This window comes from Gossypium arboreum, chromosome 1 (assembly GCF_025698485.1).
Source record: "Gossypium arboreum isolate Shixiya-1 chromosome 1, ASM2569848v2, whole genome shotgun sequence".
Lineage (NCBI taxonomy): Eukaryota > Viridiplantae > Streptophyta > Magnoliopsida > Malvales > Malvaceae > Gossypium > Gossypium arboreum.
This window is the reverse complement of record NC_069070.1, coordinates 122,293,598-122,319,955: the sequence shown is the minus strand read 5'-3', so window position 1 is coordinate 122,319,955 and position 26,358 is coordinate 122,293,598. Positions and strand designations below refer to the sequence as shown.

Below are 26,358 nucleotides of genomic sequence, written 5' to 3'. Positions count from 1 at the left end.
CTTTATTATTCTCAAAGCAAATATTTAAGCTTTGAAGTTTAAATTTAAATTACTCAAATTCACTTAATGGCATATCATATAACACCTATTACTTGTGTTTTCTACCATTCAAGCTAGATACGTAGATCTCCATGTTTTACCCCTTGGGCTTATCCGCTTAGCTCATTTAAGCAGTGTGAAGTGGTTAACAACGACCACCATGACAGCAACAAAGAAGCTTTCATTTCTTTTTCTTATGTTGTCACTCATTTGTTTCATCTCCATCTTTCTCCTCACTATTTCTAGAAAAGTCTCCATTTTTTTTTCCTGCAACTCATCCCAATTCCTCCGGTTTAGACCCAGCGACAGTTAGCACCAATGCCATCACTCGATCCCACCCACCTACAACTGACGATTCTTTGCATCGAGTTGTGAGTTTACGACCCAGATACGAGTTTCGCTAGCTACAAGGAAATGTTTGAATGATGGAATTACACTTCATAAACAAAATTTTAGAAATCCAATTAAATTAAATCTCTATCATTTCGAGCTCATTATCTTTATCCGAAAATTTTAAATATATAGTATTTAAAAATTTATAAAAAATCAAATCACATAAATGGTAATAACCATTTACCATTACGTTTGAAATTTAATTTAAATATTTAAGTAATAAAAAGATTTTAAAACATAATCATTTGCAATTCAATAAAAATTTAAAATAATAATAATTTATTTATTATTATTCTATTTAATTAATGAATAATTAAAAACTATAAAATGGTTGCCTCACTTATAGTAATTATAATGTGTAAACCTTGTTATATTATATATATATATATATATATTATGATAATAACAAAACCAAAATTAATAAAATGTATAGTTCAAATTTCATTTTCTTTTTGAAAATTTTAAATTTAATCATTGTGTTTTTATTTATAGGAATTTAATTTTTCCATTTTAAAATTTTAAAGTTTAGTTCAATTTGTCAACATTGTAAAAATTATTTTGTTAACTTCTGAATTTTGAAATCTGAAAATTAAAGAGACTAAATTATTAAAAATAAAAATATAAAGACTAAATTCCAAATTGATGAAAAGTAAAGAGACCTATGGCAATTTTAAGCTTTTTCTTTTTTTTTGCTTCCAATTCTAAACGTGGACCCCCCGACCTTTAGGGAATTAGAACATAAAACAAAAACCCTCGTCTAAAAAAAAGCCTAAAACCCATAAAAAGCCCTGCCCTGCCTCTGCCTGCAACTCGCTGCTGCGACTCGCCCCTTCATTTCATTCCTCTCTTTCACACTAACCGTCGCGGCTGTTCGAATTTTTGCGTCCAAAAAGGTTTTTGTTTTCCTTCAACCAAAAATGGCGGGGCTTGTACCTCCAGTTACCACCACGATTCCAGCCGATGCATCCAAGACGAAGAAAGCCGACGAGAAAACCGATTACATGAATCTTCCTTGCCCCATTCCTTTCGAAGAGATCCACCGCGAAGCTCTCAGTTAGTTTTTTCATCAATCTTCTCACTTTCTAATTTTCAGATTTATTATGTCTCTTGATTGGTAGCTATGTCTTTTAGTTTAGAATGAGAGCTTTTATTTATTGATGTTTATTGGCTTATGTAGAGTGAAGGTGTTGCAGATTTAGTTTCTGATTTGGTTTAGCTCCTTTGTAGATCCTTTGTATGCTCTGATTAGTGGAGATTGGCCTTTATATAGCCTTAGTATGCAGATTTAGCTTCTAGTTGAGTGCTCCAAGCACATTCTTTAAGATTAATTTATGTAGTCATATCTTCGACCAATGTATTGAAAATGATGAATAAAATTACTAATTATTGCATTTTTTTACAACATTTGAACATTATCGAGTAATTTTTTATTTTTTATTGTGCGAAGTAGGTCGTAGCTTGGGTATAGGGATAGGGTTGCTGATGTTGGGATTTGAAGTTAGAGTTGGCATGCTTACGTGAAATAACTGAGCTAAGCCAGTATAAAGAGTATATTAACTAACCTTAAAGAGTGCCTGAGGGCACTCATTAACAAAACCTTATGATTCGTCATATAAGCAAATTTTATGAAAGCAGTTGCTTGTTAGAATTGGTGATAGCAGAATTTAAAACCTTTTGAGTTCTAGGGTATTATGATGCGCCTATAGTAGACGTAGTGTTATTATATAGAAAAAGGAATGGCCTAAAACAGTGGTTAGAATCTACTATTTTCAATGAAAAGATTAATGTTTATTCTTGAATATATCTGGCAGTGTCTCTGAAGCCAGAAACTTTTGAAGGATTGCGATTTGATTTTACCAAAGGACTAAATCAGAAATTCTCACTCAGTCACAGGTTGCTTTAGCTTCTTTGACTCTTTGAGGTTATTACTATTTTCTTATGTATCTTCTATATTAATTAATAATAATGGTGTCTGTTCCTTCTCTATAATTTCAGTGTATCTATGGGCCCAACTGAAATTCCTTCTCAATCTGCTGAAACCATTAAAATCCCTACCTCTCACTATGAATTTGGTGCCAATTATATTGATCCAAATGTAGGTGGTTCTGTCATTATGTTGCTCTTCCAATCTCACCCTTTTGTCCTCCTAAATTATTTTATCTTACCAAGTCAATCTAATAGCAAGATCAATTATGGGGTTTCCTCAGTTGATGCTTATTGGGAGGGTCTTGACTGATGGTAGACTCAATGCAAGAGTGAAATGGGATTTGACTGACAATTTTACTGTGAAGGCTAATGCTCAGGTAATTAGCATTTTCATTAATTCTTTAAGCTTTGGTTTTCTCATTTTCAGGCATAATATATGAATTTTCATTTTTAAGCTAGTGAATAACTTTATCTTTTTTTCTGTTGAAGCTCACAAATGAGCCTCATATGTCACATGGCATGTTCAACTTTGATTACAAGGTCAGTCACTCTTAAACTAGGTTATATCTTGACTAGTTAGCTCTTGGTTGTGCCTGCATTATTGTTTGTATCGTGCCGACTGTGATGAAATGTGAGCTTGCCTTGTCTTTTGACATTTCTCTTTTCCTTGTACAGGGTAAAGACTACAGGTCTCAGTTTCAGATTGGAAACGGTGCATTATTTGGAGCTAGTTATTTCCAGGTAACCTTTCATATCTATTGTTTGTTCAGATGCTCTACCTTATTACTATTGCTATGATATATCTTGTTTTAGATGATAAATGCAATATGATACATATATCGATAGTGATGAATGCAACCTAGACTTCCTAGGGCCTTCTGCATTTTTCATTTTCTTTGCTGTTTTAGAGAGGCATCGCACGACATTCACCATCAACCTTAGTATGTATCCACCATTTTATAATTATGATTTGTTGTTATTATTATTAATCTGCGGCATATTTGTGCAGAGTGTTTCACCACATTTATCCTTGGGTGGTGAAGTATTTTGGGCTGGTCAGCACCGAAAGTCAGGCATAGGTTATGCTGGCCGTTATGAAACAGATAAAATGGTACTTGCAGCCGGGTTTCATCCTTTATTATCAGCTTTTCAGTATTTATTTTTGCAATTGTTAGTGGGTGCTGTTTATGACTTCTAAATATGTTTCTGAGCCTGTTATAAAGGTATGAATGTCATTTAGATTCAGGATGTCCTTTCTTTTCTATGACTTAAACAACATTTCCAAAACATGGAGCTGGTGGACCAAGTCATCGGAATCAAGGACATTGTTTGATTCATGAAAAACTCATACTTCAGCATTTAAACTTCCATCATGAAGTTTCTAGATTATCCAAAAGAGAAAAAAAAAGTTTGTCCTGTCCCTCAATGCTTGATGGCAATGCTTCTTCTAATCTTACTTTTCAAAAAAAAAAAAAAGCAAAAAAAAAAAAAGCATACTTTTAATCCATACCATAGTTAATTCATTTCTCCCTCACCACTTTTTGCAACTTTCCTCTATCAAGAGGAACTCGTCAATGGCATGGAGTCACTTGTTATTACTAGAAATATTCTCCGTTTGCTTTATAATTTTACAACCAGCCTAAGCATTTGCTGCCTCCAGGTTGCCACAGGCCAAGTTGCAAGCACTGGAATGGTTGCTTTGAGCTATGTTCAGAAGGTATCTGAGAAGGTAAGAACTTTATCCTCCTAATCATGATGCAATCTGTTAAGGTGTTATTCTTATGCAATATTTTTCTATCAAGGTTTCTCTGGCATCGGATTTCATGTATAACTACATGTCAAAAGATGTAACAGCAAGTGTCGGCTACGATTACATCCTTAGACAGGTAAGTTTTGGGTTGATATATTTTCAATATTATTTCATATTGATGTTTTTGCATGTCTATAGGTGGTGTAATATTAGGATTTATATTGTTTGATGCATGCATATTAGGAAACATGCACTATTATGACACTAAATTCATATGACATCTATTTTTGAGGAAGTCTTTTGTTATGAATATTTTCAACATCCTATAGTTTATGTTCCTACATTCTTTTTTAAAGTAATAGAATGGATCTAATTAAACCATCATTTCGATTAATAATTTTATCGTGTTTTCAGTGTCGGTTGAGGGGAAAGATTGATTCAAATGGGTGCACGACTGCTTTTCTGGAAGAGCGGTTAAATATGGGTCTAAATTTTATTCTCTCTGCTGAGGTAAGATAGCTTTCACAACAAGAGATCTACAATTATACACATAGAGAAGTTTGTTTAGTTGTTTCTAAAACTTAATCATAAAATCAGAGGGGGTGACATTGGTTTGCTCTTCAGATTACAAGTTCAACTGGTTGAATCTGATTAGTCAATTAAATATTAAATGCGATTTTGATATTATTAAGTACTAAATAAGTAATTAGTTGATATATATTCGGCTTAATTTTATAGCTTTAAATATAGGACAAACCGGTAACCAGTTTTTTACTAGTTGAACTGGTTTTCTACCTATTCATCAAATCATTGATCCTTTGGTGTGTGACAGACTGGACAGGTCACCAAATCTTGGTTGAATTAGTCGACCGACCAATTGGGTTTTATTTTTCCACATGGTGATACCCAAAAGCTATGGAAATTGTGTTTCATAACATATTTCTTTTGTTGGATTCATATTTTGCAGATAGATCATAAAAAGAAAGACTACAAATTTGGATTTGGATTGACCGTAGGATGAGATTCGATTTTATATTTCCTCGTAAAAAAGCAATCGAAGATGTTTCTCGGTAAGAAATGAGTTTAAAACAATGTTGAATTTGGAGGTGAGCAATTTTATCAGTTGATATACTTCATGTTTTTCAGTTTAGAGTTGTAGCATTTTGTTACATCAAATGCAATATGAGATTTGCTTACAATTACTCCCTCACTTTATACACATAATAATGAATTGGGTTCAACCAAACCAACCGGTTCATGGATCCTTCTTGACCTATGTTATTATCCGGATTTCACTTGCTTGTCCCCTGTTTTCTATTTACAATTTGACACACACATACACGTAACTGTTTTCAGAGTTGGACTGGAACGGCCGGTCATATAGGTTGTACCGGGAATTGGATAGGGTACCAGTTTGGAATAAGGGGTTAGATTAATTGACCCTTGAACCGGTTAACCGATGGACAGACTAGTTGAACTGTTTTTATCTATTTTTTTAATGTGTTCTATTTAAATAATTTATTCAGTCAAATTGGGAACTGTTGGTTTGACTAGTTCGACCATTGACCCATTTTTGAAAATCTCAAATGTGTATGTTGTAGGTTACCTACAAATCAATACAAAATTAATTTTGATGGAATTAAAAACCAGAGTAATTAATTGCAGGTGGGCTTGTGAGTTTTAATTCGGTTGGCTCAAACGCTCTTAATTGTACAATATTTTTTAACTCATATTTGGTATTCATATTTAACTCGTACCATCACATGATTAAATGATCTTCTAAAAATGCTTCAAACTTAAAAAAAAGAAAAAATAATAAAACTCAGAAAAATTGTCAATATCCATTTAATATTCGAACCTAAATTCAAGTAAGATACTTCTGTTCATTATTCTCCCTCAAAGGCTTTTCCGACTTACAATGCACGGATAGAGCTCGGCTTCTACGATAGGCACGTGCTGTGTTTGCTGAAGTCGTTAGGGAACATAAGACATTGTCTTTAATGTTCTCTTCCACATTAACTCTCCTTCAAAGGGCTTCTTCGACACATCTTGCGCAGATGTATCAGCTTAGCCGGATTCTCGTCTTCACATTTACTCTTAAGGTTCTTAGAATTAAATTAGTGGCTGAACTAATTAGTCTAATTAATTTGATTGAAAAACTATTAAAAATAAAGAAAAAGAATATGTTCAAACTCGATTTATGAGTCAATCAATCTAATCTTTTGTTTTAAATTAATATGTCAACTTTTGATTCAACCAATCCGTTTAATCAATCCAGTCTGATTCTAAAAATAATATTGACTCTCCTTCAAGAAGGTTATCTGTCATTCCATAATACTATGATAAAATATTTGACACAAATGTAGAACCTGAATAGTTAAAACAAAATACAGTGATAGAAGAAATGTCGGCTATTTTACTCATCTAATCTAAAGAAAATTAATATTTACAAAAATGACTTTAGTTCAAAAATATTTACCTAAATAATTTGAAATAAACAGTAAAATTGAGTTATGTGAACTAGATGACTAGCACTACTATTTCTAGTGTCCAAAATTCCAAAAATTATTTTTTAATAGAAAAACTAATGGTGCTGGCCATCTAGTTCTCATAAATTAATTTTACTGTTCATTTCAGTTTATTTGAATGAACGTTTTAAAATTAGGGTTATTTTTATAAATATTATTCTTTTGTGGTCAAATGGGTAAAATAGCCAAAAATGTCTTTTCCCACAAAGTCTCAATACCAAATCCTCTTGCTTTGCTTAAGCAAAGCAAAAAGCAAGCCTTTTCGTCAATTCTTTTCCTTTGGTTTCATTTCCATTTTCGATGCGCTATTTTTGCTTTAGATTTTAAGTTCTCTGTTTTGAGAGACCATAAACTAAAGCGATCATGGAATCCGGGTTTATGGAAACATAGGGAACCACTCAGTCGATTCGATCAAGAAAGTGGCAAAAACCAGATTCTAGGTAAAAATTCCGACGCGCTATTTTTGCTTTAGATTTTAAGTTCTCTGTTTTGAGAGACCATAAACTAAAGCGATCATGGAATCCGGGTTTATGGAAACATAGGGAACCACTCAGTCGATTCGATCAAGAAAGTGGCAAAAACCAGATTCTAGGTAAAAATTCCGACATTCTCACTCTTTTCTCTTCTTTTTTATTCCACTTTTTTCGATTACTATAGGTTTTTTTTAATAGTAGATTCTGTTATTAGTCCCTATACTTTGTAAAAATTGTGAATTTAATCTTACACTTTTCGAATTGATCAATTTTAATCTCTATATTTTTTAGTAGTTAAATTTCCATGGTTAGTATTGTACTATGCATGTAGTTGTATATTTAGTCGGTATTCTCTAAATGAATCATTCTAATATATTTCTCGAAGTGAAATTTTTGACACAATTTTCATGCAAGCAGACCAAAAGCTTCTTAATGATCCTTTTATCAGTGAAACTCCTTGTTGAGCAAACTGACTGTCAATATAATATGTTGTATACGACTAGTACCAGTTTGATCAATGTCAATATAATATGCATCCCATTCTGTTTATTTTGAATTTTCCAAAATTTGACTCCTTGATAGTTGACGCCTCTCCTATTTGCTTTTAGAATAATTGCTTTTATATTTATTTGATAATAATCATGAACCTCACAATTTTTATTAAATTTGTGGATGGATTAGGTTTGGACTGGACTATCATCTGGGATCCTTAAATATAATTTCATTCTATTTAAATTATTATTTAATTAATACCATTTTTATTTAAATTTAATTTAAAGATATGGGCTCGGGTTTAGCATCTATAATCCGAGTTGAGCTTGGGCCTAGAAAATGGGTCCAAAATTCGGTTGAGGCCTGGCTCGGCCCATGATCAGCTCTAATTGATGATGACTGAAATTGTATAATTCGAAAAAGTATAAGGATTAAATAAAATAAAATTAAAATATAAAGATTAAATCTACAATTTTCATAAAGTATAGGAATTAATAGCAGAATTTAACTAAAAAGAAATTATACTCTTTGATGTGTAGAGTAGAGAAGCATGTTCTTTGAGACATTTCTTCAAACATCTGGAACATTGTTTAAAGTGTATTATGCCTTTTGATTGCAGGAGAAAATGTCTTGTTTTCTTGAGATTTTGAAGTGTATTCTGTGTTGTGAAGACGAGGATATTGGGATTATTGATAACCGAACTTCTTTGAGAGATCCTTTTAGTCGAACTTCGACTTATAACACTTATCATCGTAGTTCCTCCATAGATGAATCGTATCGTAGTTCCCAAACTTGGAGTTACCCAAGTTCATCCCTGAATTCATCACCAGGAAATGAGTGGCTATATAAGATTCATTCATCTACAACTTCAACCAAACCATCTCAGTCCTCGGTTAAGCCAGTTCTATATCCTCCTAGTCTGCTGCCATCATTTGAAACATCATTTACGGCCCAGAAACCATCTCCATCACCTAAAGGATTGACACCACCTAAACCAACCACACCGTCTCTGAAACCCTCTTCATCGTCTTTTAAGCCAAGTCCATCCCTTAAGCCAACTCTATCAGAACTAGGGAAAGGAAAGTACAAAACACTCAATCCAGAGGATACATTACCGATTAAGCCGATTCTATATCCTCCTAGTCCGCTTCCATCATTTAAAATGTCATTCACAGCCGAAAAACCATCTCCATCACCTAAAGGACTGACACCACCTAAATCAACCACACCGTCTCCGAAACGCTCTTCATCGTCTTCTAAGCCAAGTCCATCCCTTAAGCCAACTCTATCGGAACTAGGGAAAGGAAAGTACAAAACAGTCGATCCAAAGGATATGTTACCGATTTACATGATTCCAAAGGATATCGAGGATTTAATCAAGAGAGACATTGTGCCTGAAGTTTTGAAAAAACCATTGTCTGCCTCTACATATCAGGATTTCTTTGCAGCCCTTCTATATGCTGAGGATTCCTATATTGAGGTAATGAGATAGGTTTGCCTTTAATTAAGCAATGATGTATGAAGTACAATGTGATAAAAACTTACAATGGGCTTGATCGGATTTGATTTAAATCATATTCTATCTTTTTTACTAAAAAAATGAGCAAATTATTTTGTGTATGTTGAATCAAAGAGCAAATTAGTTTTTTCAGTTAAAATTTGATGGAAGAATCAAACAGTTACACATAGCGTGCCATAAGTGCCTCATGTCGACGTACAATGATCCATTTTTATGAGTAAAAATGGATTAAATTTTTTATAGAACCAATTTGCTCTTTGATTTAACCAGACTACTAATACAATGGCCTCCCTGATACTTTTATCAGAAATTCATCTCTATACCCCAATTTTCAAATATGGGTAGACCCGGGTGTTGGAACGGATAGTGCAAGAAAAACAAAAAGGGAGAATGCTTTTGGCAATGACTGTTATCTAATCTAAGAACATTGTTCACTGACGTGATGGACAAGTAAACTCGAAAAAAAATGGAAACTGGGAACAGCATAACTAGAAACTAATGAATGCTTTTTTTCCCCCTCTGAAACAGAAATGGAGCAGTTTTGAGTTGGAGAATGTATCCATGGAGTTGCATTCAGCAACAATCTATCAAAAGTCAGGAAAAAACAAGCATTCGAAAGCAAGTAAAAAGATGGATGATAAAACTTTTGCAGTATTTAAGGTGGATTCTCTTTCTATGACACGGCCATTTCTTCTGTCAAGGGACTTCGTCTTTGCAAAACGTGTAGGCAAAGAAACCGAACCATTTCAGGTTTCGACTCTTACTCTTTGCATGATCATGCATGTACCATAATATCTAACATGATACCTTATTATAGCATGGTGCATATGAGCTCAACTTTATTCCAAGATTCCATGTGTTTGGAGAATCTTTGGAGGATACTATAGGTCCGGATATGCTTTCCATATTGGTATCGAACATTGGTACTTCAAGAAAAATGTTGGAGTAACATAGGGTTCAACAAACAGTGCATTTAAGAGTTAATTTTGCAGCACCCTGGCTAGCTTGTCTATCAAGTGAATATTTGGGGGGTGAATGTATTTCAGAGATCTCTCTATTATAGGAACTTTATCAAATTAGTCCCTTTATTATTAAATGGATCAATTTAGTCCCTTTACTATTAAAAAGAATCAAATGAAACCAAAAATCAAATAGAGTTAACATTTACCATTTAACAGAGTTAATATTTTAAAAGTTTTGTAAATGAAATCTTTTATTTGAAATTAAACTGCAATTGAAAAAAAAAAATCTCCAGACATTTTTTAAACCGTAAATGTTAATTCTGATACAATTTGGACCTATTTGATTCTTTTTAATAGTATAAGGACTAAATTGATCCATTTAACACTAGAAGGATTAATTTGATCTGCTCCCTATAATACAATGACTAATTTAGGGCATCTTAGCATTTTGCATTTGTTGCATAGTCTAGATTAATAATAATATATTTATATGGATGATTTCATGGAACTATTAACTCTACCCTGCTGAACAACAAGAATATCATGTCATTCAACCAAATGTCTCATGCAAAGTTCTGGGAAATCCTCGTGATTTGACGTAAGTCTGCAAAATTTTTTGATGGTGATGTGCAAAGTTCAAAATTCTCGTACCTCAAGTGTGCGATGATATGGTTTTCATTGATTCCATCATGTAGTCGAAGTTCGAAGTGTGAAAGGTCTTAATCTTTTCTTTCCACTTTGTTACATTGTTGTGTTGTTGTTGCAGGGTGTTTTGTATCGGGTTGTGAAGAGCACGACCATACTAGTCGAATTCGGAGAGGAGTTTCATTCTCAGCATCATTCAACCTGCAGATATAATATTAGTTTCTCGTTCAACAGAGTATGTTTGAAAAGGGCTCACCAAGCGATCGCAGCAGTGTCCGCTTCATTAATAGGAAAGTTTCTTTTCCCTAATTCTTTCTCCCAACATTCCATGCATAACTCGGAATATTATAACCTTTATGACCATAATCTCAATCTAGATGAAAAGTCTGCAGTTCATCGTATTTTGAACATCCGAGCCCCTCCACCATTTCTAGTAAAGGGTCCTCTCTGTGCAACTTTCAACGGTAATTCCGAATCCATTTCAAAGCAACTTTCAAGAACTGGACTAGTTGTTAAAGAAGCAGTGCTGCAAATTTATCGACGTCACCCGCAATCTAAAATCCTTGTCTGCGCACCTATAAATAGCACATGTGATGTGCTAACGAGAAGCTTGAAAATAGACATTCCAGCATCTGATATCTTCAGAGCCAATGCTGCATTCAGGGAGATAGAGGGGGTTCCTATCGATATTCTTCCGTCTTGCCTTTACAAAAGGGATACCAAATGTTTCAGTTGTCCTTCGCTCCATGAACTAAGGGAATTCCGAGTCATATTTTCAACTTTTACAAGTAGTTATCGGCTGTACAATGCCGGCATATCTGCCGGACATTTTAGCCATATCTTTTTGGTGGATGCTTCTTCAAGTACCGAACCAGAGACACTGGTGGCTTTGGCTAACTTTGCTGATGACAGTACAACCGTGATAATTACCGGTGCACCCGGAAATTGTTCAAGCACTGTCCGTTCAGATATTGCTAGGGAGAAGGGATTGAGAATATCATACTTCGAAAGGCTTTGCAAGCTTAGTCCATTCAAGAATGATGACCCAATGTTCATTGCACAGCTTAAGGACCGATCACTTTAGGGCTGTAAATGAACAAAGCGTTCAATTAACAAGTCATGAACAAAGCTTGTTTAGTTATTCTCATTAACAAGCTCATTTATGTTCCTTTAAAGCTCAGTTAAAACTCTTTTATTGTATATTAACAAATTTGTTTTTTTTTTAGTGTTTATATTATTTATTTATAATATGATTATTAATATTTATATTGATTATTTTATATCTAAAAATTAATGGATGTTTATTTATGATTTTTAATTCATAAACATTCGTGAACGTATTCAGCTATAAGCTAACGAATATATTCGTTTAACTTAAACAAATGAACATGAATATCGATTTGAAACTATTAACAGACATGAACCAAACATATACAAACTTAAAAATAAACAAACGAACATAAACATAAATTTGTTCTTTCAAACTCAGTTCATTTACAACAAATGAACAGGTTAGCCAAAAAAGAAAAATCCAAGACTACAAGAGGCTAAAAAATTAAAAAAGGTGTCGTGAAATTGTGTGATGTTTCATTTTTAAATACTTATCCTACTCTCTCACAACATATAAAGTTGCAGTCTAAAGACCTTCATCGATGAAAATTTCATCAATCATTCGGAATAAAATACGAATGACAGATTAGTAACCATAATATCTAAAAGAGTTCATAAACCTATTAATCAACTCAAAACATTAGCAAGACTAGACATATTTCCCTCTATATTTCGGTTTTGATTCTTTACTTACTTTTGAATCACCAGATTCGGCATCTGCTGGACTGAAAACCAAAGAGTGAAGATTACCATTTTCTAACCATTTGAGATGATTCTCCCTGAATTCCAAATGTTTTATCCTAGCTGCCAAAGCGAGTTCCTCCGTGTATAAAGATGTCTTTACCATAGTGAGTAAAACACGACTGTATCGTGAGCTGAGCATCTGTTCGGAAGTGGCAACTAACTTAAAACACGGATGTTCCGGGAAATGGGTTTCTACAGAACCATCTTCTCTCAACACAGGATAGAAGAATACGAGCCTGCCACCCATTACGAGCATCCTAGCAGCAAGGTCAAGCAAGTCATGGACACACTCAACTAGGGTATAAGCTGCAGTTGATGGTATATGGTCTGCCCTTTTTTCATCAGGGACAGTGTAAGGGCCAACAATCCCCTTGAGCAATTTTCGACCACCAGACTTACGTCCACCGGCCCGAACACCGTACGGGGGATCACAGATTATCGCATCAAACACCTATGCAAAAGCAAGAAAGGATACTTATAATCAAAGACACATGGAAGAGGCGACTATAAACAAACCAAAATAATCTCTTATAAAAGTTCAAATGATCCTCTCTAAGCACCCGTTCATGTGTGTTAGTGTTTTTCGATCAAAACAATACCACGAAGACTTATTGAGCTCAAAAGAATTAAGAAAAATGTTGATCAAAGAAGACCTACGAATTCAAAACAATTAAAAATAGGGTTATATCATTTTTGGGGGCCTGATCTTGGCAACTTTTCTCATTTTAGAGCCTGAACCTTTTTTGTCCAATTTAGGCCTTGAACTTGGCAATTGTTCCCACATTTGGGCTAAAATTTTTTTTTTGTCCAAGTTAGCCCTTGAAAACCATAAAGCTCAAGCTCCAATGTGGGAATAGCTGCCAAGTTCAAGCCTCGGATATGAGAACAATTGCCAAGTTCAGGGACTAACTTGGACAAGAAAAAAGTTCAAGTCCCAATGTGGTAAAAATTCCCTAATTCATGCCCGAATGTAGGAACAATTGCCAAGTTCAAAGCCTAACTTAGACCAAAAAAAAATTTAGATCCCAATGTGAAAATAGTTGCCAAGTTTAGGCCCCAAATAATGATTTAACCCTCAAAAATACACTAGCATATTTAACAGCAAGCAATCATACAAGAAATTACCTCCTTTAATCCAGGGCGCCAAGGAGGAAGGTTGTTATCTGCCCTCAACAAACCAATTGGCATCGGTAATCCATACTACAATGCAGCAAATAAATATATATTCAAGCACATCTATTGCAGGTAGATAAAAACCAAAAACAAAAAGATGAATTGCTTATTATGTGGCACATTCACCTGTTTGAAGTTACTCCAGACATTACAATCAGGGCCACGTCCATCACGAACTACTCTGATGTCGATATCTGCACCCTGAACAAATCCAAGAAGTTGTCAATAGACCAAAGTTACTGCACAAATGTTCGTCATATGATTTCCAAAAGAAAGTCATTGATTGATTGATTCAATGAATGAATGAATGAATATGTTGGACTAAATTGAGAAAATGCAATACCATTGTCATTGCTCCAAAGTGAGCAGCAGAAACAAGAATACTCCCAGTGCCAACGAAAGGGTCATAAACAAGTTTCCCAGGTGCAGCCTGAGCTTGATTAGCCATTAAGAAAGCCATTTCCGCATCCATTGCTGTTGGTCCAAGATAATTTCGGGTTTTCAATTGATACAATGGTATAAGTTTCCTGTCAGCTCCACCAATTTCCCTACCAAAGAATATTCTCCTTTTAACAACCGGTGGAAGTCCATTATTAGTCTCATTTTCATCAGTTTCCATTAGCCAAAAATTGTGATCTGGGTTCTTTAAATTAACTCGACCCTGCAAAAACATGTCGATTTAGTGTTAGAACTTAGAAACCCATTATAAAAAATTTACAGATACAAGCTATTCCAATTCTTCTTCTCATTTCCAAAATATAACAATTTTTTCCTTCTCTTACATGCTTGGATGCAAGCCACACTAGTACCAACAAGCAGGGGTGTAATTGAGAAACTGATGCTCGCAAGCTACTCAAGTTCTACTCGAAAAAAACTCGAACTTGATTTGGTAATTCTCGAGCCGAGCTCAAGTTATCAATTGAACTGAATTTGAGTTCAATAATAATGGCTCACGAGCCTTATTGAGCTTTTCATTTTTAATATATATTTTTAATATTTTATATTATTAGATTATGTTATTATCCTTAATATACATTATCAACCCTAAGCTTAATATTCAGCCGAGCTCGAGCTTGAATATGTACGAGCTTAATTGAGCTTGAGTACAAAGCTCGATTATATCTCAAGCCAAGCTCGAGCTTAAAATTAGATGTCTGATCAAGCTTGAGCCAAGTATTTAGATCCGAATTTTGAATGGAGCTCGAGCTTGTCAGTATTCAAGCTCAGCTCAATTACACTCCTACTAGCAAGATATTAGGGTCAGGGTAAAAATAATTCAAATCCAACCTGATCATCTTCCAATCGAGTTCTAGCTATCAAGCAGATTGAACTCAAGTATCTAACAGTGAACTCAAATAATTCGCAAATCCAAGCACAAACGATTGAACTATGAGAATTACACTTAATTTTTACTAGCTCCTATTAAGCAAAGCTCGAGCATCTTTATCTCGAATCAAGCTTCACGACATTGATTTCAAGTTAAGCTCAAGCTCATCACTATTATGCATTAACATTTTATAAATAAACTGATTAATCAAACCTTGAAAGGAATATAGGAAAGCCCTTGAATCCGTTCATTCTGTTCCTGAAGACTCAATACTTTCCCAAAACTATCAACAGTAACCTTAAACGTACTTTCAGACTCCAAATATGGTAACTTCCGTTCATCTGGATAACTTTTCACGGCCTCTTCAAGCTCCTCAAAGTCATTTCCTTCACCCCAAAGTTCATAAATTCCTTTCACAAGTATACCTAAAAAAAAAAAAAAAACAAATCTCAGATTTCAAAAATCAAAATCCAATTTCAATAAATAAAAGGGAATAATATTATTTTACTTCGGTTCGCAATGTTCCTAGCGACGTCTTCGGAAGGTAAATGAACGAAATGGAAGGGGGAATCGGGGTGGTGATGTTTAGGAAGCCGCCATTGTAAAACCTTGTCTTGGGTATTGAAATCGGAGCTCCGTTTCTCACCGAAAGCTCCGAAAAGATCGGCCAAAGACTCGAATTCGGGTTTTCTATAATCAAGAAGCCTGTGGTAAAATACGCATAGGTACCACATCGGTTGTGTTTGGAGAAGAAAGCTCAAGGAAGACGAAGGTGAGATTAAAGCAAAATAAAGGGAAGGGCTAAAATGGCTGTAAGCTTAAACCCAAAACCCTCTTTTTCATGTCAACCTTTAACTTACAAAAACGGTGCCGTTTCAATCACGTAAAAAACCCATGAAGAGGCATTGTACCATTTTGGCTCAATTTTGAATTTTACCCCTCTACTTCATGAAAATTAAGAATTTAGTCATCCTGTTTTAATTTAGCAGAATATGATCCTAATCCAATTGGGCGATACTGTTAAACCGTAATATTAAATTGCCATCTTGAAAATCAACAACTCAACCATTTATACGTAAAATATTAGAAAAAATAAATAGCTCAACAATTTGTGTAGTAAACATAGAATATGATGACTAAATTTTGACAAATTAAAATAGAAAAACTAATTTCTCAATTTAGACTTAATATTTTTGGTGTTATAATTTGGATATGATCAATAAAACATCAAATTAATGTAATAAATATAAAACATATATGATTAACAAATATAAAAATATTACAATAAGTACGATATAATTTATTTAATATGATTTGAATTAATTTTAACATATTTATTCATCAATTTGCTATTTTTATAATAAAAAATCAACAAAACAAATCGTATACTTAATTAAAAAACAAACAAATTATATCATTCCATTTATGGATAAATTAATTTCTAAAATTTTAAGTTTTTAACATTATACAACCCACCCAACATTAGTTAAAAATCCAAATAATTAAAAATAAATAAAATAAAATATATCATTTCCACTTTTGGATAAATTAGTTTTAGAATTTTAAAATTACACAACCCACCCAATATTAATAAAAAAAATTCAAAGATAGCTGATAGCTAATAATTTGAGGCGAGCAGCAAAATTCGGCTCAAAATATCGGCCTCAATCGCTTGAAAATAATACGGATACGAACACAAAATACGGATACAACAATATAGAGACTCGGCAGCACCGGAAATATTAAAAGGTTCAATATCAAAATACTCGCTGCTGATTCCACTTTTCTTTTCCGGGAGGGAGGGGGATGAGCTCGTTGATCATGTATTGATCACGTTTGATTTTACTTTTACCTTTTGACATGTCCAACACATATTTTACTGTGTCAAAGACCATATCCGTGTCCATCGCTCAGACACGTCCCTAACAAAAGTGTCAAATACAAATACTAGAAATCTAAAAGATCAATCAGATACAAATAAATCAAACAACAGACCGTATGCCTCGGTTTAGGTCTAAACCTTACAAAATCATCTATCAATGTGAGTCAGACACGGAGCGGAAAAGTGGGAAAGGCCTACCATGTTTGTGTTGTAATCCGCTGGTATCAGAAGAAAAAGAGATAGAGAATTGGCTGCCGCAACTTCCCCTATGATCCTTTCTCATTTTCTAGGAAAACAGTCAGCTACCACAACATAGCTTGAATAGAGCATTTATAAATTTGTTGGAAGTATAATGCAACTCTAAACAACAACATTAATCTCTTTAAATTACCAACCGGAAAGATCATTGTCCCTACCCTTCATCAAAAACGAAAGCTTTAAGAAGATAAAGTTTGACATCAAGTGCAATAAAGTTCTAAGCAACCCTTAAGAACTTAATGATAATGAGATGATTATGAGGTCACGCAATTCCTAACTCGAAGGAGATGACTGCTTCAATTTTGCTTGTAAAATAAGTCCAGCTTCATCGGCTAGTGTTTTCTTCTTAGATGCAACCTACATTATAAATTACAAGTTTCGTTACCAAAACAGAAAGGGATCCTTAACAATCAACAAACATTCAAAGAACAAAGGAAATTTAATCTTGTTTGCCAAAAGTTGGCACCAATATTGAAGGAAATCCATCTCAACCTAATGAACTATTTTTTCCCTTTTTTTTTTAGTTTTCGATACATTTATTCCTTTACCCCAAGAGAACCTTAATCAGTATCATTCCGCAATCAGAAATTACAAAGATGTATCCACGTGGACATGTATGACACAAGATTAATCAGAAGGAAGAGTGATCCTTCCTAATTTCAGAAGCTTTAAAGCAATCAAATCTAGTGAACAACTAACAAACAAGTATCAATGAATCTGGACTTGGTCCAATTAGTTCATGCTTCCACCTATACGAGGTGATATCTAGCAAGTCTAGGATTCGAATGTGAAAGACCCTTAATTAGCAATCAAATCTAGGTAACAAGTAACAAACAAGTACCAATGAGCCCAGACTTAGACCAGTTAGTTCATACATCCACCTTTAAGAGGTGATAACTAACACGTCTAAAAGATTCGAATGCCAGAGAAACTTAATTAGTACCATCCTGCAATGAGAAATTACAAAGACATATCCATGTGCACGTGAACGAAACAGAACAAATCAGAAGAGAAAGCCACAATCAAATAAGTTTTAAAACAATAAAATCTAGGTAAACAACTAACAAACAAAAACTCATTAACCCAGACTTAATCCAGTTAACTCATGCATTCACTATCTAGCAGGTCACAATTCGAATCTCAATATCTGCAAAACCCTTTATCTATGTATCTTTTTACCAAAAACAGGAACTAACAAGTACCTATCAACTCTTTATAGGGTTATATGCTTCTTTCCAACAAAAAATGATGAGTTAAAGGTAGAAGAAGGTAAAGGTACCTCGATAAGTTGATCGAAATTGGATTTCAGTAAGTTGATCTTACGCTCGCAATAATCTTTGCCTTCAGCCATTGTTTTCTGAAGAAAAAAAAATCAAAATACAAAACAATTAGGGCAAATTAGATCATACTCCAGCAGAAACTGCAAGCGTTGAAGAAAGCAATAAATAGGGGAAAGAATTATATAGGGACCTCAACGAAGTATCCAGTGCCAATATCAACGAGAACCTTATCGGCATCGTCGAGTGTACCGGGAACATAGAGGGAAGCAGTGAGAGGAACCAACATTTTCTTCCCTAAAACCCAAAAAAAAAAAAATCAATATATATGTGTACATATGACAATTAAGATATTTTATTACTAACAGAAGGAAATGAAGGAGATGATTGATAAGAGACGGGATGGTGGACGGACCTTGAGGGCGGAGGGAAAGGTCGTGGAGAGCGGCGGAGGCGTTCTCGAGGCGGCCAGTGGCGGTGCGGATGTTATTAAGACTGTCTTGTAAGAGATTGACTTCAATATCTGCTTGTTCTTTGACTGCTTTGAGCTGATCTAAGCTCATCTTCTCCATATCCCCCGATCTGATCACTTGTTGGCTTCCTCCTCTTGACGACGCCATTGTTTTTGCTTTTTTTCTTTGTTTAAGCTAATCGTCCCCCTTTCTCTCTATGTAGTAAAACCTAGAGATAGAGAATGCAAAAATGGAATCGAAAAAAATCAATAAATCTAAATCCTAATCTCCCCAAACCGGCAAACCCTATTTCATATTTTCATTTTTTTTTAAAATTATCATGAACTTATTATAGCATCATATATTAATTTAATATAAAAATAATAAATTACCTAAGGAATTAAACTATTAGTAAGTTACATTTTGCTCATTAAACTTAAAATCGTAATAGTTTGATTCTGAACTATTTAAAAGTTTCATTTAATTCACTGAATTACTTAATTTTTTTATTTAAGTCATTGTGCTAGTAAATTTTTATTTTGAAAAGTTCATTTAGCAAATTCTAAATAATAATTTTGCGATCAATATAATTGACAAATACTTATCAACAAGTAGAATAACATAATTTAGAATTTAATCAATATGACAATCAATGTTGGGATCAAAGAATAAAATTATTTAAATTTTAGTTCGTAGATTCGTGACACTCAAAATTATTTCGTGAAAATACTAAACAATAGAAGAGAAGGGAAGCAAAACTTTCGATTGGTATAAACAATGCAAACAAATAAAGTCATATAGCAGAGATTTTAATATTTTAGTGACTTAAATAATTTTTTTAAATAATTTAATGATAATTTTATAATTTTTAAAGTTAAATGGTCAAAACATAAATTTACTAATAATTTAATAACTATAAATATAGTTTACTCTTAAAATTAATACTTTTATGATAGATATTTTATTTATTTATATTTATAATATATAAAAAGTCATTACAAAATTTTTACCACGTTCACAATGATTATCATCCGGAAAAGACAGAAAAATGTTCAAATATTGTAAATATAAAAATACATAATTTTTAAAATAAATTCTAAAAATATGTTAGAATTTTTAAAATGTTGTAAAAATATAAATATATATTAGAAATTGTAAAATATTGAAAAAATATAAAAATATTAGAAATTTTAAAATATTATTTTTAAAATAGTAAAAATTATTGTATCTTAAAATAAAGTATATATTGGTGAATCACATTCAAAATATTAACAATTTGATATAAAAGTTTCATATAGTTCAAAATACAACCAAATTATATAAAATTGCATTTTAGAAATATTTTAAATTTTGAATAAATTTTATACTATTTTTGGTATTCAAAGGTAACAATGTTAAATTTTTAGAGTGTAATTAGGTTTTAGTGTTGATTTAATTAAATTTAATTATTAATATTATTATGTTTGAATTTTTCATGATTTTATCAATAGAATAAATGTGGTGTTGATTGTAAATTTTTAATTTTTCAAATACAATCAGATGGATTGTGAATTAATTTGCGTTTTAAGGTTGATTTTTAATAGAAGTTAATTGCTAATATATCAACCAATTATGAATTTACATCAAATCAACTCTAAAATCCAAGTTAAATACTAAAAAGTTGTCAATTGAGTTTTAGTTTGGTTGGCCTCGGCATTGTTGCTAATGTAGGTTTAAGCATGTTTTATCCACGAATTTAAGAGTTGAGGAAGGGTTATACGTATTTTTAATTATTGTATAAAAAATTTAAAAAATTAACATTGTTATCTTCATGTACCAATATGTATGACTTTTGTCAAATATAAGTACCATATTAAAAAATGAACATAAGTACCACATTAAAAATATCAAACTTAGATGGCAAATTATGCATTAAGATTATTTAAAATAAATTATACTATTTTAACTTTTTATTTAAAAAATTAATAAATTTATCACTCAATCAAAATTTAATTTTAATGTATTATATATATATATATATATATATATATATATATGATAATGCACACTATATTACCTCTCTTGTTTTCAAACACACCCATATATTATAAGTAATTTGTTGAAGTAATTAATCACATAAAAAATTTGTTAATATATTTTTATATAATTAATTTTCATCCATATCGTACTATAATATATTTTTATCATCTAATTACTTGGTTTCGATATGTCAAATATTTAATTATAAAATATTCTTATAAAATTACATTTAAAATATTTTAAAATAAATTCTATTAAGTTTTAGTTCGACTAGCATCATCATTGTTGCCAATATAAGAGGTAGTGGGTTCGAACATGTTGAAGCGCATTTATTTTCTATTTAAATGTTAGGTAATTCTAGTTTTTGTATAAAAAAAATTAAATAAAAAATAAACTATTCAAAATTGGTTACTTCAAATCCTTCTATTATGAGATCCCGTTGGTCGCCACTGGAGAGAGGATGGATGAAACTTAACACAGATGCGGTTGTGTCGAAGAATGATATGTCTGCGTCGATAGGAGGAGTGATTAGAGATGCTGATGCTACTTGGGTATATGATTTTTTTATGGCGGCGGATAAGGAGGCGCCTTTTAAATTTGAAGTTAGAGCTGTTTTAGAGGGCCTTCGCTTAGCATGAGAATAAGGATCAACACAAGTTGAGTTGGAATGCAACAATGCTCTTCTAATGGAATCTCTATTGGCAAATGGAGCTGTTAACAGTTCGATGGCTGAGCTATGTTTATTACACTGTCTCTTAGGCAGAAATTAGAAGATACATGTTCGTCATGTTCCAATAGCACATAATGAAGTTGCAAATCATAAGGTTAAATGTGCGAATTCTGACTTTATAAATTTATATGTGTTTGATGAACCTCCATTATCTATTCAGGGATTATTGTTAACTGATTGTAATATCCTTCGACGGGCTTAAGTGTTGTTTTGATGTAATCACAGTTTAGTGTTATTTTCAACCAAAAAAAGAGTATGAGCTTTAAAATTTAACTATAGTTTTCATTTGTCTCCATTAAACCCTAATTATCATTTTTATTTGGTTTAATTGATAAACTACACCTTAAATTATATATTCTTTTCAATTTAATAATTAATTTTTTTATAGTACTTAATCACCCCAGTTACCCAAAATCTTAACCCTGTTTAATAAAAACCATTACCAATCATATCGTATCACATTGGCATCTTTTTTAATTTTATATTAATATTAATTAAAAACTATTATATTAAGGAATAAATAAATAATTCCCTCCCCCATCCTCGTCCCTCTCGGCTCTCTCCCCCACCACAGCTCTCTCCTCCCTATCCCTCTCCCCCACCGTCCCTTCTTTTCTTCCAGTTTTCTCAAAGCTGCACCTGCACATATTATATTTTCAGTTAAACTACTATCAGAGGAAATGATAATTAAGTAGCAGGATATTTACAAATCTATGAATAATTTAATGGAGGGTAATAAATTTGAATGCAGATATCCGTCAACTGTATTAGAGAAGGGAAAGCATTCTTTCAAACTAATTTAGTGATGATAAGCCTTCTTCATTCTATCAACACAAATATATCATTGCTGGTTTTAACCGAAGGGTACTGGTGGTGAGAAGATTGAGGAAATTAAGGACAACAGGGCGGGGCAAGTGGAGGAAGATCTCTGGAGGAAACACCCACATAGGCTGTTGCTGTTGTTTGTTTTGGTTTGGTTTTGATTCCAATCATCATTGAACACAAATAGATTCCTTGCTTCTAAAAGTAGAACAAAGTTTAATATCAGATATATATGCCTATCAAAGAAAATTGCAGTTACTTGGCATCCCTGCAATAAGAAACAAGGAGAGGGAGTGGAGAGCGGTGGTGGGTGAGAGGGAGCCTAGAGGGACGGTGGGACGGGGAATATTATTTATAAAATCAGAAAATATAGTGACGTGGCATGATATGAAGGGTTAATAAATTTTTTAAACGGTGGTAAGATTTGGGATAATTTGGGTAACGGATAAAAAATTTTGAAGTACTAAATTGAGAAAAGATGTATACCTGAGGGTGCAATTTGTAAATTGAGCCTTTTTGTTATTATAACGTTATTAAGTGTTTATTTTTCCTTTAAAATAAAAACAAAGGGGAAAAAAAAAAAGAACCAAACAAACAACGAAAGAAACACTCCACCCAACGACAGCTCTCTCCAATAATTCCTTTTCTTTTTCCCTTTCATTTTAAATTTAGATTCTTGAATTATCCTCCGGTTCGATCTAGTGAACCGCGGGTTTCTCTCCGATCAAAGAAAATAGTCTCCAACGAAGAATATCAAACCGGAAATCGGCGGCGGAGGGAAGCCTAAAGAATGTCGGCCGAACAAAAGGAACAAGTCCCAAACCCTAATGTTAACGACAACGATAATTTGAACAGTGAAAGTAAACAAGAAGAACGTCAGTCATCGACGAGAACTCCTTTTACTAATCTCAGCCAGGTCGATGCTGACCTCGCTCTTGCTCGAACCCTCCAAGAACAGGTATTTTTTTTATTTTTCATTTTTGGATTTATGTGGAATTTATCCTCTCTTTTTTTTAAAAAAAAATTATTGTATATTTGTCGTAGGAAAGGGCATATATGATGCTTAGCATGAATAATGATGGAAGTGATTATGGGAGTTGGGAGGGTGGAAGCTATTTAAACGATGATGATTTCAATGATCTCCATGATCATGACGATACCGATGACGATGATGATGAAGGGGAATATGATGGCACTGATGCTGGTGATGTGGATGCCTTTGATTTTCATGGTCATTCTGAGGATGGTGAGGATGATAATGACGTGAGTGTTGAACTCGATCCGGCTGATTTTTCGAGTGACGAGGCTTATGCTAGAGCACTTCAGGATGCTGAAGAAAGAGAAGTGGCTGCTAGATTGTTGGCCTTAGCTGGGATTAATGATAGTGAGTGTTAATTGCTATGGGATTCTTGTTAATTGTTCGAATATATAAAAATGAGTGTTTACGTAAGTTTAACTAATTTGCAGGAGGAACTGTTACCTTAGAGGATCATGGACACGGTGGTAACTCTCAGGTACAAATTATTGTCAGTATGATTCTTGACTCAAGTTCCGTGCTTACATATGAATCTTTAGGTTGGTTTGTGGAAAAAAATTCAATCAAATAAACAGTTTGCAATCATAGGCTATTTATTGATATCTTAAATCATTGTCCTCAATTTCACCTTCTTTGCTAGATGACTCTGTTGGCAACTTTCTTTTATCGGAATGGTGATATGAAGTTATCATAAGTGTGATATTGCATTTGGAACTGATATAAAGTGGTTGGTTTAAGGTTATCTAGACTTTAGTCTCCATGTAGTTGTACTTGTATCTACTATTTAAGTTACTCGGGATTGGGTGTGAGTGTTGGATACCAATCTATGTCTGAGACAAGTATTTTAATTTTTTCTAAGTTTCTCGATGTACTTACTACTTAGAGGGTCATATTCTCATATCCATGTCCAGATATGCGTCAGACATGTGTTGGACACAAGCGCTTTATGAAAAATGAAGAGTCCGAGCAGCATAAGTGTATTGTGGTTGGATTTTTTGTTTGTTGGTCGTATTTGCTATGGAGAGCAAGTTAACCAGGAATTATGGTTGTCCTACCTTTATGAAAGGTGCTTTTGTTTTACTTGGTGCATATTGTCAATTTTCATACGAGGAATGAGCAAGTAGTTTGCGTCTTTGAATTTGTTTATCTGTTTGTCTAATTGTATTTTGTCCCTTTGCTATTAAATGAAATGATTAACTGTTGGCCAGAGAAAGAAAAATGAAATAAAGGAACTGATTTATGTGTTTTATATCATCTGGACATGCTTGCATATGTGTTTGTTAATACTTAGATGGCTGCATATTTTCCTACGTGCCTACAAGGATGTGAAATGCAATAGTATATGGAGAAGCATAATAAACTTAGATGGTTGCATACTTTCCTACATTTGTACAAGGATGAAAATTGCACTAATACATGTGGAAACATAATATTACTTGATGGTTTTCTATTCTTATTTGGTGTTTCTTATTGGGATCTGGTGATATGTTGGAACAAAGAACCTGTATCAAGTATTTTTAACAGTTGAGGTTTTTCATATTAATGGTGCTGAGAATTATAAATCTGCGCTGCTTGAAAGGTGAGGAACATGTTGTGATCGGTTCAGCATTGTAGTGTTCATATGTTAAAGTTCTCAACATTTCTCTTCTTGGAGACCCGTTGTTAGATTATATTTTTACTTAATGCCGTATTCATTCTTTGCTATCAAGTCCTTTGGAGAATTGAAGCAAGTCTTTACACTGCTCTTAATGAGATTTGACAGTTAATTTTCATGAAATAGTGAATCCAAATTCTCAAATTACCTTGACATTTCCGGATAGAACATGAATTTTCTTCCCTCTTTCTCTTTTCCTTTATTACTGGGGTTTATTATTTCGATTTATTTCAAGTTTTCAGTCTTTTAGTGACGTGTGTTTGCAGGATACTTGGGAGGAAGTTGATCCCGATGAGCTTTCATACGAGGTAAGTTGTCTTGAAACTTAGACTTATTTTAACATTTTGCTCAAGCTTTGTTGCTAAGCTCAATTCCATCATTCAGGAACTTCTTGCACTCGCTGAGGTAGTTGGAACCGAGAGCAGGGGTCTTTCAGCTGATTCAATTGCCTCCTTGCCTTCACTGATATACAAGGCAGGAAATAGTCAAACTGGAACCAATGATTCGTAAGTTCGATTGCCATACTCTTTTCTTATGCCTGAACCTTTTTCACTCGATCTTTAAATCTGTTCCCTTGTTTTCAGGTGTGTCATTTGCCGTGTAGACTACGAGGATGGTGACTCCTTAACAGCTCTTTCTTGCAAACATTCATATCATCCCGAGTGCATAAACAATTGGTTGAAAATAAACAAGGTATGGTTATTTATATCCCGTTTTAACCGCCTTCCGTTTTATTCATGTCGTATACATGTTAGAACACTGTTTTGTATGAACCCATCATATGTAATAATTTGTATTTTGCCGTGTTTGTTGCAGGTCTGCCCTGTTTGTAGTGCCGAGGTCTCGACCTAATGGCGACGTGACTGCTTGTTTTTAATATGCAGAATGTGTCTTCTCTTTTGTATGGGAAAGAAAATAATTTGGTATCAGTTCTCTTTCGTAACTTTTGTGTTGAAACCACCTTTGGAATTAGGTTACTGTCTTTTATGACGCCATTGGCTGTGTATTTTTAGAGAAAAATATTTTTTTTGATAATGAAATTGGAAACATGGAATATAAATTGGACTGGACCAGTTGGTCAAACCGGTTCAGTCCACCGACTATATAAGAAACATCACCGGTAAAAAAGCGCTCAAAATTGCAATCC

At 33.3% G+C, this 26,358-nt stretch overlaps 5 protein-coding genes across 6 annotated transcripts; 3 read left to right on the top strand and 2 right to left on the bottom strand.

The window, feature by feature from the left end:
- The first annotated feature begins 1,145 nt into the window (after nt 1–1,145).
- LOC108480634 (mitochondrial import receptor subunit TOM40-1-like) lies at nt 1,146–5,307 on the top strand. The gene is made up of 11 exons (XM_017783685.2): nt 1,146–1,485; nt 2,244–2,325; nt 2,428–2,527; nt 2,640–2,735; nt 2,848–2,898; nt 3,034–3,099; nt 3,368–3,469; nt 4,019–4,087; nt 4,161–4,244; nt 4,523–4,618; nt 5,076–5,307. The coding sequence occupies exons 1-11, from the start codon at nt 1,350–1,352 to the stop codon at nt 5,127–5,129; spliced, it is 936 nt and encodes a 311-aa protein (XP_017639174.1). The 5' UTR covers nt 1,146–1,349; the 3' UTR covers nt 5,130–5,307.
- Nucleotides 5,308–6,806: 1,499 nt separating this feature from the next.
- Nucleotides 6,807–11,975, top strand: LOC108483749 (probable RNA helicase SDE3). Of its 2 annotated transcripts, XM_053031923.1 has the most exons (5): nt 6,807–7,076; nt 7,179–7,228; nt 8,221–9,081; nt 9,649–9,870; nt 10,849–11,975. In XM_053031923.1, exons 3-5 carry the CDS (start codon nt 8,227–8,229, stop codon nt 11,809–11,811), a joined length of 2,040 nt encoding a protein of 679 aa, XP_052887883.1. In that variant the 5' UTR covers nt 6,807–7,076; nt 7,179–7,228; nt 8,221–8,226; the 3' UTR covers nt 11,812–11,975. The 2 variants fall into 2 exon arrangements, with proteins under 2 accessions (XP_052887883.1, XP_052887878.1); XM_053031918.1 differs by having other exon boundaries at nt 6,807–7,228.
- Nucleotides 11,976–12,197: 222 nt separating this feature from the next.
- Nucleotides 12,198–15,974, bottom strand: LOC108483284 (uncharacterized). Its single transcript, XM_017786586.2, has 6 exons — nt 15,590–15,974; nt 15,295–15,506; nt 14,098–14,415; nt 13,881–13,955; nt 13,707–13,781; nt 12,198–13,032 (listed from the first exon to the last, which is right to left on the bottom strand). Exons 1-6 carry the CDS (start codon nt 15,813–15,815, stop codon nt 12,487–12,489), a joined length of 1,452 nt encoding a protein of 483 aa, XP_017642075.1. The 5' UTR covers nt 15,816–15,974; the 3' UTR covers nt 12,198–12,486.
- A 1,292-nt stretch (nt 15,975–17,266) lies between these two features.
- Nucleotides 17,267–19,310, bottom strand: LOC108483286 (prefoldin subunit 5). Its single transcript, XM_017786587.2, has 4 exons — nt 18,914–19,310; nt 18,692–18,795; nt 18,501–18,578; nt 17,267–17,578 (listed from the first exon to the last, which is right to left on the bottom strand). Exons 1-4 carry the CDS (start codon nt 19,116–19,118, stop codon nt 17,495–17,497), a joined length of 471 nt encoding a protein of 156 aa, XP_017642076.1. The 5' UTR covers nt 19,119–19,310; the 3' UTR covers nt 17,267–17,494.
- A 3,752-nt stretch (nt 19,311–23,062) lies between these two features.
- On the top strand, nt 23,063–26,271 carry LOC108483791 (E3 ubiquitin ligase BIG BROTHER-related). The gene is made up of 7 exons (XM_017787371.2): nt 23,063–23,479; nt 23,566–23,905; nt 23,989–24,035; nt 25,478–25,519; nt 25,596–25,717; nt 25,796–25,904; nt 26,028–26,271. Exons 1-7 carry the CDS (start codon nt 23,312–23,314, stop codon nt 26,061–26,063), a joined length of 864 nt encoding a protein of 287 aa, XP_017642860.1. The 5' UTR covers nt 23,063–23,311; the 3' UTR covers nt 26,064–26,271.
- The last annotated feature ends 87 nt before the right edge of the window (nt 26,272–26,358 follow it).

Excerpts from the sequence above, each read along its gene's own strand:
- LOC108480634 (XM_017783685.2), top strand. The coding sequence starts at position 1,350 with ATGGCGGGGCTTGTACCTCCAGTTACCACCACGATTCCAGCCGATGCA. Across the intron at positions 2,528-2,639 it reads CCAATTATATTGATCCAAAT|TTGATGCTTATTGGGAGGGT; the intron begins GTAGGTGGTTCT and ends GGGTTTCCTCAG. Across the intron at positions 3,100-3,367 it reads TTGGAGCTAGTTATTTCCAG|AGTGTTTCACCACATTTATC; the intron begins GTAACCTTTCAT and ends ATATTTGTGCAG.
- LOC108483749 (XM_053031923.1), top strand. The coding sequence starts at position 8,227 with ATGTCTTGTTTTCTTGAGATTTTGAAGTGTATTCTGTGTTGTGAAGAC. Across the intron at positions 9,082-9,648 it reads CTGAGGATTCCTATATTGAG|AAATGGAGCAGTTTTGAGTT; the intron begins GTAATGAGATAG and ends CCTCTGAAACAG. Across the intron at positions 9,871-10,848 it reads AAGAAACCGAACCATTTCAG|GGTGTTTTGTATCGGGTTGT; the intron begins GTTTCGACTCTT and ends TTGTTGTTGCAG.
- LOC108483284 (XM_017786586.2), bottom strand. The coding sequence starts at position 15,815 with ATGTGGTACCTATGCGTATTTTACCACAGGCTTCTTGATTATAGAAAA. Across the intron at positions 14,416-15,294 it reads TTTCCTATATTCCTTTCAAG|GGTCGAGTTAATTTAAAGAA; the intron begins GTTTGATTAATC and ends ATGTTTTTGCAG. Across the intron at positions 13,782-13,880 it reads TCTGGAGTAACTTCAAACAG|TATGGATTACCGATGCCAAT; the intron begins GTGAATGTGCCA and ends GCTGCATTGTAG.
- LOC108483286 (XM_017786587.2), bottom strand. The coding sequence starts at position 19,118 with ATGGCGTCGTCAAGAGGAGGAAGCCAACAAGTGATCAGATCGGGGGAT. Across the intron at positions 18,579-18,691 it reads GCACTGGATACTTCGTTGAG|AAAACAATGGCTGAAGGCAA; the intron begins GTCCCTATATAA and ends TTTTTTCTTCAG. Across the intron at positions 17,579-18,500 it reads ATTTCGATCAACTTATCGAG|GTTGCATCTAAGAAGAAAAC; the intron begins GTACCTTTACCT and ends TTTATAATGTAG.
- LOC108483791 (XM_017787371.2), top strand. The coding sequence starts at position 23,312 with ATGTCGGCCGAACAAAAGGAACAAGTCCCAAACCCTAATGTTAACGAC. Across the intron at positions 25,520-25,595 it reads CCGATGAGCTTTCATACGAG|GAACTTCTTGCACTCGCTGA; the intron begins GTAAGTTGTCTT and ends TCCATCATTCAG. Across the intron at positions 25,905-26,027 it reads ATTGGTTGAAAATAAACAAG|GTCTGCCCTGTTTGTAGTGC; the intron begins GTATGGTTATTT and ends TGTTTGTTGCAG.